The sequence below is a fragment of the Gymnoscopelus microlampas genome (assembly GCF_963454915.1).
Source record: "Gymnoscopelus microlampas genome assembly, chromosome: 4".
NCBI classification, from domain to species: domain Eukaryota; kingdom Metazoa; phylum Chordata; class Actinopteri; order Myctophiformes; family Myctophidae; genus Gymnoscopelus; species Gymnoscopelus microlampas.
The window spans coordinates 45,569,419-45,582,837 of record NC_139941.1 but is presented as its reverse complement, the minus strand read 5'-3'; the positions used below and the strand labels follow the sequence as shown (position 1 = coordinate 45,582,837).

At 42.4% G+C, this 13,419-nt stretch overlaps 1 protein-coding gene across 1 annotated transcript in view; it reads right to left on the bottom strand.

Moving 5' to 3' along the window:
- The window catches only part of cacna1ba (calcium channel, voltage-dependent, N type, alpha 1B subunit, a), a gene marked incomplete at its 3' end in the record, with an annotated part of 165,251 nt that overhangs the window by 108,030 nt on the left and 43,802 nt on the right, over positions 1–13,419 (bottom strand). Inside the window, 3 exon segments of the mRNA XM_084056021.1 lie at positions 6,718–6,905; positions 9,501–9,653; positions 12,436–12,527. Coding sequence (XP_083912147.1) covers positions 6,718–6,905; positions 9,501–9,653; positions 12,436–12,527 — 433 coding nt within the window.

Sequence of the window (13,419 nt, the reverse complement as noted above, 5' to 3'; positions counted from 1 at the left end):
TTTCATTCACGGAGAATGTTAACAGATTTGTAAAGCATCAACGTCATTTCCTTGGGCGGTACTTCCGCAAAATTCAACCATTTCCGGTTGTCAACTTCCTAGACAACCAACATCGCAGGTCTTGCCCAGGGTGATAAATATGTAACCGATGAAAAGTATTAAACAAGAGCTTGTGACTAAATCATTGGAAAGTAACGGTGTTGGACATACAAGGTTTCCACCCGACAGCGACGATAATACTAATGATGAACGGAGGACTGGATCTCAACCCCCTTGCCGCTGGCCTCCCGTTCGGGCTAATTCTGGATTAGCAGCACCTCGCTCTAATAGGGATTATTCATCATGCAAATGATGATACCCAGTGCTGATGGAGCAAAAGGTGCGGCATCTGTCTGTGTGACCCGTATACTGTAGCATTAACCACATTTAACCTGCCGTCCCTGTATCGGGCCTGTCATTACAGGCTCAAAACGGGGACGCAGTGCGACGCACTGTGAGCGTGGTGGTTCTTCTAGCTAACTCTACCTGCTATTCTATTGAGGAAATGCATGACCTGTGGTCGACAAGTGATATATTATTATAAGCAAAGATTTGAGTTAAAGCGACATTTCTCGCTTTAAAAAACGTATATATTGCACAACTTTTCACGATTTCCCAAAAAATAGCAGATCTACAAGCTCATAGTGCGGTACTCGGTGCCGCGCTATGAGCTTGTATATCTGCTATTTTCTTAATAGCCAAAGAAATCTGAAAATGACACAGATGCGTTCCCGGTCTTAAAGGGTTATTGAGAGTAGAGAAATGGAACAAATGTACCCGTAAGGGTCCAGCGGGTTCCTAACTATGGATCATTTAGCTGGGGACCCCCTGGAACCACCCCCAAGGACCCCATGTTCAGAAGGACTGGTGTACTGGATGCACACAATGAAAGCTCAAGTAGGATTTGGTCCAAAGGCTAGCAGCACACAGGCACAGGACATCTTAACAACTACCTCTTCTCTGCCCTCCAGCAGCTCTGCACCATGTTGCCAAGCGCCAGGCTAGAAGCAATGCTAAGCAGCGTGGCACAGCGGGCACCAAAAGCCCGGCATATGCTATCTCCTATCAGGAGCGTCGAGCAGAGGATGAGACACAACAGGTGGCTATCTCTAGGACAGTGGTTCTCAACCTGTGATTTTTGACAATGAAGTGACACTTTTGAGACCTTTTTAATAGCAAAAAAAGAAGAAAAAATACCATTACTGCATCGAAAGTAATCAACAAACTATACGATGAAATAGTAACGGTCTATCTATGTCATCACGCAGTATATCCTCGTTTACAGGAAGTAATTCAAATTTGACTTTAAGGGACTTTTGATGTAAAAGTACACAGCATACTATATGGCGTGGTATGCTCTTAAAGTGTGAAAAACATATTTTTCATTTCTTTCTTTAAGTCTGTCTGTGGGTTTATTAATATTGAACCAATGAAACAAGTATTAACAAGAGTTTGTGGCAACGCAAGCTCTGAGGAGCGAATCAGCTATTTTCTGTGTTTTTGTACATATTTGACAAGTGGGCTTAAAACTGGCACAGCTAAAAATATTGGAAGATAAGATTTCCCAAAATATGGAAAGGCTTATGTATGCAATATTGACAATGACTAAAACTATAAGGACAGTTTCTCAGATTTGAGTTTATTTTAGTTCGTTTTGTCACATAATACACATAATACGTTATATATAGCCTCGTAATTATTTTAATTTCAGTTAACTAGAATGTTTAGCCAAAATGTTGTCATTTTCGTCTACTAAAACAACCTATAATAGCCTTGCTCTGAACATGACGTAAGGGGCAAAATGGCTGCCGTGCGAATACTGTGGTCAATTGCACTCTCACCGCGTCAGATAACATCATCAACTCAATGCCCTGAAGCCTTGTCATACAGTTCCAAATGGACAGCATCCAGAGAGTCAAGGCACTGTGTTGTGTGAGTGAGTGCTTTGGGAGCTGTGTTCTCAGCTCAGGGCAGCTTGGAAGGTTCCACATCACGTCCACAGTCTGCCACCGAGCGAGCCACGCTGTCCCCAGGCAACGAGGAAATAGACTGCCAGTGCCAGCACACAAAGAAAGATGTGGGGAAACAATTATCCCAGTAAGACCTGAGGCCTGATTCTAACAGTAGTTCTCACACTTTTAACCCATTAGTCTTAATGGGTTAAAAGTGTGAGAACTTCGGGGACGCGTCTGTGTCATTTTAGATTTCTTTGGCTATTCAAAAATAGCAGATATACAAGCTCATAGCGCGGCACCGAGTGCCGCGCTACGAGCTTGTAGATCTGCTATTTTTGAAAAATCGTGAAAAAATATTTTTTATATTTTTTTCAAAAAACTGTTATGATTTAGATTTTTTTTAAGAATCGCCTCAGGTCTTAATGGGTTAAAGACGTTTTTTTTAAAGTAAAAAAATTGCAGATTTACTAGCTCGCATTCAACCCATTCAAACTGGGAAATCTTTAATCCACTTTAATCCATATTTTATACTGTGGCTATTAAAAAATAGCAGATACACAAGTTCATAGCACCGTGCTATGAACTTGCTGCTATTTTCTTTTAATCTTGAATATTTGTGCAAATATTTGAATATATATATTTTTTTTAAAGAGAACAATTTTGACTGAAATCTTTGCTTCTGAGGGGTGGGGGTCCCTGGAACAAAAATATTTGACAAATGTTTGCTTAAAAATATATATATATATATATTCAAAGATGTGCACAAAAATAGCAGATCTACAGTGCGGATCTATGAGCTTGTATATCCGTTATTTTTTAATGGCCAACGCAAAAAAATCTAAAATGACACAGATGCTTTTACCGGTTAAAACGGGTTATTCCACATCAAAGGAATCGGCAGCGTACCCCACCCTTTGCCGTTTCCTGCTCACGGCAACCAAACTACTATTGATCCACTGCAAGCAACCATTGTGCTCTCCTCTCTCTCTCTCTCTCTCTCTCTCTCCCCCTCCCCCTCGTCTGCCTTTCTCTCTTCCTGCCTCTCTCTTTCATTTTCGTTGCTGTCGCCGGGCAGAAACCTTGTATATCCATATTTCAACTTTTTAGCGGTGCCAACCGCTCTACACTTGACTTTGTCCGTATGTCCGTCCGTCCGTATCAGCACGGGATGATGAGCACGGGATTTTACACAGCTATAACTCCAGTTTGCAGCATGCCACCAAGTCCAAATATGGTATGTGGACTTAGACCACCAATAGGGACGAGCATGAATTGCTGAAGTTATCACAGCGGGGTCCAGGGACCCCCCGCGTATGTTCTGTCCGTCCGCCCGTTTAGGGCACGGGATTTAAAACAGCTATAACTCCAGGTTGAAGCCTGCCACCAAGTCCTAATTTGGTATGTGGACTTACACCACCAATAGGGACGAGCATGAATTTCTGAAGTTATCACAGCGGGGTCCAGGGACCCCCCGCGTATGTTCTGTCCGTCCGCCCGTTTAGGGCACAGGATTTAAAACAGCTATAACTCCAGTTTGCAGCATGCCACCAAGTCCACATTTGGTATGTGGACTTACACCACAAATAGGGACGAGCATGAATTGCTGAAGTTATCAAAGCGGGGTCCAGGGACCCCCCGCGTAAGTTATGTCCGTCCGCCCGTTTAGGGCACGGGATTTAAAACAGCTATAACTCCAGTTTGCAGCATGCCACCAAGTCCAAATTTGGTATGTGGACTTAGACCACCAATAGGGACCAGCATGAATTGCTGAAGCCCCGCCCCCTCTGTCTTCCCATTGGCTGGCCTTTAAACAGCCATAACTCACGTTCGCAGCATGCTACGGAGTACAAATTTTGTGCATGGACTAAAACCACCAATAAGGACAAACTGTAATTACTTAAGCCCCGCCCCCTCTGTCTGCCCATTGGCTGGGCTTTAAACAGCCATTATTCCAGTTTGCAGCATGCTACCAAGTACAAATTTGGTAAGTGGACTCAGACCACCAATAGGGACGAACTGAAATGAGTTACGCCCCGCCCCAAAGGCACCGCTTCCTTCACACAGGGTGTGATTTTTTCTTTTTTTTTTGGGGGGGGGGGGGGGGATTAATGCCCTGTTATTTTGTCATTTTGTCACAACTTGTAGATCTACTATTTTTGAAAAAAAAAGTTGAAAAGTTGAAAATAATAATAAGTATTAACAACAGCTTGTGACAAAATAAGAACTACGTTCAGGATCAGGTTTTTTTTTTCATTTCCTGAAAAGTAACTCTTTTTTTTTTTTAATACAAGGTTTCCACCGGACAGCGACGATTTTCTCCCTCCCTGCCTTCCCCCCCTCTCTCTCTCTCTCTCTCTCTCTCTCTCTCTCTCCATCACTGGCTCTCTCTCTCTTTCCCTCCTCCCATATCTCTCCGAGGCCTACAGTAAAAAATCACACTATCACACGTCTCTCTCTACCCACTAGAGCTTTTTAATAATGTATCCAATTGCATAATCGCCTCTCTGGCATGATATAATTGCAACTCTTATGCAAATGTCAATGTGCAATGATTTCTTACATACTCGGAGTAAACCAACCAGCAGCATTGTGGTCCTATTGGGAAATGGATCAGTGTGCGTGCAAGATTTGTTGGAAAAAAAAGCAGACAACAAAATACACACATGGATGCATGCTTGTATGCAGTGGGGGGCAGTAACGAAGTGCATTTACTGTACTTGTGTACTGTACTAAAGTAATATAAATCTGGTATTTTGGGGGAAAAAACTCTTTTAACCCATTAAGACCTGGAACTGTGTCATTTTTAGATTTGAGCTAAAAAGCATTATTTTACACTTTGGGCTATTCAAAAATAGCAGATCTACAAGTTCGTAGAGTGCCGCGCTATGAGCTTGTAGATCTGCTATTTTTGAAAATTCGTGAAAATGTGTGCAAATCTTTGAATATATATATTTTTAAAGCAAACATTTTTAACTCAAATCTTTGCTTCTGGGGGTCCCTGGAACAAAATATTTTGATGGGAGTCCGCAGCCAAATACATCATTTTGGGGGTCCTTGAAATGACAAAGATTGAGCACCACTGATATAGAAACATACGTTTTTCAGAAAACTGTTGAGATTTAGGAGACATGTAGAATCAGCTTCAGGTCTCAATGGGTTAATATATATATATTTTAAAGCAAACATTTGTAACTCAAATCTTTGCTTCTATGGGTCCCTGGAACAACATATTTTACAAATGTTTGCTTTAAAAACTACATATTCAAAGATTTGCACACATGTTCCAAAGACATCTAAAATGACACTGATGCGTTCCCGGGTTGAATGGGTTAACTGCAGTTGAGTTAACATTTGTGCAGGAGTGTCTATACTTTGACTCAAGTACTGGGGAGTTGCTGTACTTTGTCCACCATTGCATTGCATGCATGCATGCTTGTATGTGTTTGTGTGTCAGCATCAGCAGGCCGGTAGGCTGGCCTCTAATCATCCCCTAAAGGCCTGCTGGGAGCAGAGACACCAAGCAGGGTGAAGAGCAGAGTAGCTCTGCAGGGCGTTCAGGACAACCGCTGCTCAGCTTAAGCTGCAATCTAATGAACATTCCATGCTTATGCTTTCACTGAGAGATCATTCCCTAGAGGTGAAAGAAAAACAAGTAACAAAAAGAGAACTATTTCCCTGACACTATGCAGTAAACATCCTCCTGTGTTAATGTATCCATTTGTAACTCTGAGAGTTAACCCATTAAACTGATTAAAGCATCTGATGTGTCATTTTAGCTTGTATTTTTTGGGGCGGTGTAACCGCCCCCTATAAGTGAGTTTTGGACACTGACCAATCCTGCACCGTGATTGGCCAATAGTCTACAACGCAGTCTACAACCCTAACCCTTCCACAGTCAATGCAAATCTATACTTTTGCAAAGTCAGCCAATCACATTACAGCTAGTGTCATCACCACTAGCTGTAATGTGATTGGCTGACTTTGCAAATTCAGGACTGTGATTGGCTAGCGAAACACATGACACATGTGCAGCCCTATGAATAGCAGTATGGACTTCAAAAAGTCATTTATACTTTTTTTTAAGTGAGTCATGTTGTGATGACCACACACCGCCCACTTCACACTGGGTGTGATCTTTAACATTATTTTGAAAAATCTTCAAAGTGTGAGTACCACTGATTTAGAAGGCATTTGTAGAATAAGCCTCAGGTCTTAATGGGTGAAAGTAACTAAACAAGTGTGTATTTGATTAAGGGCAGCCGTAGCTGAGTGGGTATAGCGGGTGGGAATCGTAAGGTTGCCGGTTCAGTTTGTCCCTCAGCACGGCCAGTCTACATGTCAAAGGATCCCTGAGGAGGAAGACACATATCCCCTAACATCCCTCGGCCTGAAAAACGTTGAAGACCCCCTGCTTTAAAACATTGAAATGATGTGTTTTCATTTTGACACCAATAAACAGGAACTTAAAGTATCCTACGTTAGTTGGTTTCATTGATCCAAGATGGAACACAATCGATTGACTAATCGTTCAAATAAACGCGCCCTGAGAATGCACACGAACCACCCGTCTGACCACTTAACACGGCAGCCATTCGGCTGCCGTGTTAAGTGGTCGGACGGGTGGTTCGGCATCAAACTGTTTGGAGATTTGACCAGAAAAGGGTGGGGAACCACTGGACTTTCTCCACCATCCCTCCATCCATGCTATATAAGTAGTACTCACGTCATAGAGGATCTCCACCCATCCCTCCATGGTGATGCACTGGAAGACGGTGAGGACGGCAAAGAGGATGTTGTCAAAGTTAGTGATGCCGTAGTTGGGTCCGATCCAGTACTCCTGACAGACCGTACCGTTGGGGCACGTCCTCGCGGGATAATCGTGACCGCAGGGGAATTCTCCTGCCAGCTCGCCTGTAGACACACACACGCACACACACACACACACACACACACACGCACGCACATACACACACACACACACGCACGTCGCAAACACACGCATATACATAGTTACTGGGCATGCATTATGCTCTTAACTCATTCAATCCGGGAACGCATATGTGTCATTTTAAGATTTGGCTATTAAAAAATAGCAGATATACAAGCTCACAAGCTCATAGCACCAAGTGCCGCGCTATGAGCTTGTAGATCTGCTATTTTTAGCCGTGAGCTGAAAGCGCTGCGGCTCTACAGACAGCCTCAGACATCGTCACTCGCGACACGACATGTTTTCGACATGTTTTCGGGACACCTATTTGTCTATTGGCTGTCCTGGCTGTCCTTCACTACTTTACAGCCAATGGGGAGACACTACTTTAAAGCCCATGGACGGCCCATGGACGGCCAATGGACGGCCGTCATTCACAGCACCCGCCTCCCCTCGCAGCACCCCCCCCCCCTCCGTCTCCATCTGTCCCTCTCCCAAGTCCCTCTCTCTCTCTCTCTCTCTCTCTCACACACACACACACACACACACACACACACACACGCGCGCGCACGCTCTCTTTCTCTCTCTCTCTCTCTCTCTCTCTCTCTCTCACACACACACACCAGCTCCAGCGAAAAGTTTGTGGTTGCTTTGTTGATGTGTTAGCAACATGCTATGCTAACCGTAATAGTGAGAGGACAGAGTGAGAGGCTGAGAGTCATAAAGTCATTAAGTCATAAAAAGTCGGCCAGCGGAGAATCTTCTAATCATCTGTGACTTACAACAGCCGCAGGGCTTCAGTGTTGATTTAACTCTGAGGAGCAGTGGAAGTACTCAAATGTTTTACTTGAGTAAAAGTATTAATACTGCAATGTAGAAGTACTCTGTTACAAGTAAAAGTCCGCAATTCAAAATTTACATGAGTAAAAGTACAAAAGTGTTGGTATCCAAATGTATTTAAAGTACCAAAAGTAAAAGTACACAAATGTTTGAAAATAGCAGATCTACAAGCTCACAACGTGTCGCGATGCGACACTTTGTGAGCTTGTAGATCAGCTATTTTCAAATAGCCTTGGTATAAAATAGGGCTAAAGTGGTTAATGTATGTTTTATAATGTAATAATTTATATCTGCAAAGTAACTAGTAACTCAAGTTTTCAAATAATTGTAGTGGAGCAAAAGTACAATATTTGCCTCTGAGATGTAGTGGAGTAGAAGTACAAGTACTGAAAACTGGAAATACCACAGTAAAGTGAAAAATACCTCAAAATTGTACTTAAATACAGTACTTGAGTACATGTAGTTACTTTACACCACTGATGACATGCCTGTCTAAGACAAGTCCCAGAGTATTCCTAAAACTGTATATATCTGTAGGCTATTTTTATTTAGTTATTATTGTCCATTTTATTTTCTTGCTTAATATTTTCTTTTCTTCATTATATCAATTATATGTAGAACCATCTGTGGTACAAGTTCCAACAACATTTCGCTGCTTGTATCTTTATGAGTCAGTAACAAATAAAGCTTCTTGAATTCTGCACAATCCTAATGTTGTAATTCACTGCAGAAGGACTTGTTTTGTACCACAATAGGTAGCCTAGTCCTATACCGGTTACTTATTTTTATTTTAATGTTAAGACATTTATGCTTGAATGACAGTGATTAGGCCATAACATGTTACAGCACTATACAAAAACAAGACATGACAAAGTCATAATATAGCCGCAAAATGTCATATTGAGGTATGCCATTTTTTGGCAGAGTTCTTCTACATTGCAGTATTGATACTTTAACTTGAGTAGTTGGGGGGGGACACACACACAATACAGCTGCTAATAATATGAATGTCAAATCATATTCAAAAGGACATATATTATTATATATATTTTTCAAAACGTTTTTTTTTTTCATTTTTTTTTTTCATTTAAATTTCTCAACGGCAGATTGGGGCAAAAAAAGCCTGCCGCTCGCGGCTAAATTATGACTTGTCATTTCTTGTTTTCATTTAATTTGTAAAATATTTTGTTCCAGGGACCGCCAGAAGCAAAGATTTGAGTTACAAAATGTTAGCTTTAAAAAATATATATTCATATACGCAAAAATGTTCATGATTTAATGATGAAAATATAGCTATGAGCTTGTACATCTGCTATTTTTGAATAGCCAAAGTATAAAATATGGATAAAGTGGTTAAACAGATGCGTTCCTGGTTTGAATGGGTTCAAATAAAGTACACTACTGCATCATTTTTGTAATGGAATAGAAAATACTTTGTGGAAAGGCGAACGTAGCAAGAGAAAAAAAAAATCTACGAGCAGCTTTGTAGATCTGCTATTTTTGAAAATGCAGATCACACAATAGCCAGGTTGAAAGTGGTTAAAAAAGTATAGGCAGTATAATAAATAATAGGCAAAGAACTGTTTCACTTTATCATTAGGAAAGATCAGGTTTAGAAGGTTTAGAACCACGGTCATAAATCGGGAGCAAGTGCAGCAGGAGGAAACTGAGGCATAAAGCAAAGCCCTCCCACCAATGCAACAACATCAACACCCGACATAGTGAACCTCCTCACCTACCTGTGTCTGTATCGAAGCAGGTGCGGTGGAACTTGCCCATGTAGAAGTCCAGGCCGATGATGGCGAACATGAGGATAGCAAAGAAGAGCAGTAATCCAATCTGAAGCAGAGGCACCATGGCTTTCATGATGGACTTCAACACCACTTGCAGACCTGACGGTGATTGAAAAAGACAAAACAGAACCACCTATTAAGGCAAACGTAGAATGCAGTGGATTAATACAGTGGCCCGGGTAGCAGTTAGTTAGGGGTTAAGTGTCTTGCTGGGGGGCTGGAATGCAAACCGGGGGCCTGATTCCCAGACGGCCTCTCTACCCACTCAGCTATGGCCGCCACAATTGTGGGTGTACTTGAAGAGGAACGTAATCAGATTATATGTCGGTCTAATGTAACAGATTATATATCCAATTACATTGTTAAGCAGGTATCAACAGTCGGTTGCAGAAGTATATAATAATTCACAAGACACTTATAATGTGAATGAAACAGATACAGTATAAAGAAAATACAGAGTCAATAAAAATGTTTTTTTTTTAATTAGACCAGGGGTCTTCAACAGGGGGTCCTCAGAGTTACTACAGGGGGGCCGCCAAATCTTTGTGATTTTTACATTAACCACTTCAACCAAGCATCCCTATTCTGAGGAGAACTTTAGCCAAAAATAGCAGATCTACAAGCACACAACGCCTCGCGCTGCGAGGCGTTGTGCGCTTGTAGATCTTGCTATTAGTATTTTCGGCAAAGAGGTTTGGAGTAGGGGGAAAAAAGAGCAGACCAAGTACAGAGTGGGTCAAGTTTACTTAGTATGGACGGTTTATGTGGTTAAAAGTCTGAAAACACATTAAAATGAATCTAACACTGATGACAGTGCTGTCAAACAAGTCTATGAAGCTATCTATGAAATCTATGAAAAGATTATATTCTATACAATATATATATTGGGGACAACCAAGTCAGAAAGAATGAAGGCTAAGCTACAAAAGTCATACAGCTCATTAGACAAAGAGGTAAAGAAAAGAGCCAGAGCAGACAGGAAAACATACATAGAAAATATTGCACAAGAAGCTGAAACTGCAGCATCAAAACAGGATATGGGCACACTCTATAAGTTAACAAAGGCATTAACCAATGGATTCCGATCAACCGATACACCAACCCGAGATCAAAATGGAGAAGTGGTGACAAAAGAAGAGGAAAAACTACGGTGCTGGAAAGAGCACTTCCAGAGGGTACTAAATGGAGATGACCCACAAACGGAGGCAAACATTACACCAGCGGTAGAAATGTTGGACATAGAAACCGGGCCACCAAATGTCGAGGAGGTAAGGAGTGCTATAAAGGCACTGAAGAGCGGAAAAGCACCAGGCATAGATCAGGTCCACTCGGAAATGCTGAAAGTAGAGGAACACCTGACACCAACCATCCTCACTGAAGTTCTTAGAGACATCTGGACTTCAGAACTAACACCACTCTCCTGGAAAACGGGCCTCATCGTTAAACTACCAAAGAAGGGAGATCTGTCAAATTGCAACAACTGGAGGGGAATTATGTTGTTACCAATCACCAGCAAAATTCTCAGTCGAATTATTTTAAATAGAATAAGTGATGCAGTTGATCACCTTCTTCGAAAAGAACAGGCAGGGTTTCGAAAAGGAAGATCCTGTATGGACCATATATTCACACTGCGGCAGATAATGGAGCAGAGCAATGAATGGAACGCTACCATCTATGCCAACTTTATTGACTTTGCTAAAGCCTTCGACAGTATTAATCGACCAGCACTATGGAGAATGCTCAGCCACTATGGGATTCCCGATAAGATCATCTCTATAATTAAGATGCTATATAGAGACTTTAGTGCTAGAGTTATATGTGGTTCCAGCCTCACAGAGGAATTCATTATCAAAACCGGAGTCAAACAAGGCTGCCTGCTATCCCCACTACTTTTCTCGCTCTGCATTGACTGGCTCATGAAAGAAACCACAAAAGAAAACAAAAGAGGAATAACATGGACACTCACAGAGACTCTTGAAGATATTGATTATGCAGATGACATTGCCTTGTTGGCCCATCGCCACCAGGACATTCAAAGTAAAACAGAAGACTTAGTAACATTTGGCAAACAGATCGGTCTCAACATCAACACAGACAAAACAAAACTGATTAAGTTAAACCCCAAAACTGTCCAACCCCTCATCATTAACAACAATACTGTGGAGGAGGTCCAGGAATTCACCTATCTGGGTAGTAAGATAACAACAGACGGAGACTCCGGGGCAGATATACAGAGCAGGATCTCCAAGGCAAGGGGAGCCTTCGCCATATTGAAGACCATATGGAGATCATCAAAGATCAGCACAAAAACCAAGCTGAGGATTTTCAAGAGTAATGTCCTTGGGGTCCTACTGTATGGGGCAGAGTCATGGAAAGTGACACAGGCCATTTGTCACAAGCTGGACGTGTTTCAGACAAGATGCCTCAGACGAATACTAAGGATATTCTGGCCCATGACCGTCTCCAATGAAAACCTTTACCGGAGCACAGGCTTGACCCCACTGTCAAGTGTCATCAAGCTCAAAAGATGGATGTGGATAGGTCACGTGTGCAGAATGGACCCAAGTGCCATCCCAAGGGTAGCCATGAGATGGACACCACCAGGGAAGAGAAAAAGAGGCCGACCCAAAGAGACCTGGAGAAGATCTGTGGAGAAAGAGATGAAAGAACTTGGATGGACCTGGGGCCAAGTGCAGCACTGGGCAGTAGACAGACAGCATTGGCGTTCATTGGTGAAGACCTTATGTGCTATCCAGCACGAAGAGGATTAAGTAAGTAAGTATATATATTGGGGGTCCCTGCTTTCTCTCTCTCTCAGCCAAGGGGTCCTTGGCCTGAAAACGTTGAAGACCCCTGAACTAGATTTTCAATGGAAACTTACTGGGGATCCCAGAGACCAGCTTCAGTGGTCGAAGGACCCTCACTGCCCTCAGAGTCCGCAGGTCAAAGTCTGCCCCCACAGTGGTCAGGATCCTGGGAAGAAAAGAAAAACAAACATGAGCTGAATATTAAGAGGAGGCTAGAGTAGAGCATTGGTTCTGAAAGTGGGGTCCGGGGACCCCCAGGGGTACTTGAGGGTGTTCCAGGGGGTACCCAGAAAAATGTGTAAATATAGCATCAGAATAATTATGACCTTTTATACTTTGGCTATTCAAAAATAGCAGATATACAAGCTCATAGCGCGGCACCGAGTGCCGCGCTATGAGCTTGTAGATCTGCTATTTTTGGAAAATCTTGAAAATTTGTGCAAATCTATATATTTTTTTTATATATTTTTTTAAAGCGAACATTTGTAACTGAAATATTTGCTTCTGGGGGGTCCCTGGAACAAAATATTTTTAGATGGGGGTCCGCGGCCAAATACATATCATTTTGGGGGTCCTTGACATGAAAAGGTTTGAGAACCACTGGAGTAGAGTATCCTGGCAGAATGTCTTAACCACTTTCAACCTGGCATCCCCCCCCCCCCGTCCTCAGCGTGTCATTTTAGTTTTTTTTTCTGGACTGACCTGCTGGAAGGCAGCATTTTTCACTCAACACACTCACCCCAATCACTCTCATTCTACATTCATCATGCCTCCACCTCTCCACCTGTCCATCTATCTCTCTCTCATTTTTCAATCTTTCATTCCCCTCTTTCATCACTGTCATCCTGTCTGTGAGTTAGTTTTTGTCCTCTTTCCCTCCCTCTGCCCTTTCACCATTCATTCTATTTCACCCTGTTTCACCCCCTCTCCCCCCACCTAGGGATTGAACATAATCAAGAGTCTTCTGCTTGAAAAGCCCACTTCCTCCTGTTAGCTGCCATCTGTCTGCACCTTCAGCTCTGCATCCAATGCACAGAGGAGAGGTGAGGACACAATAG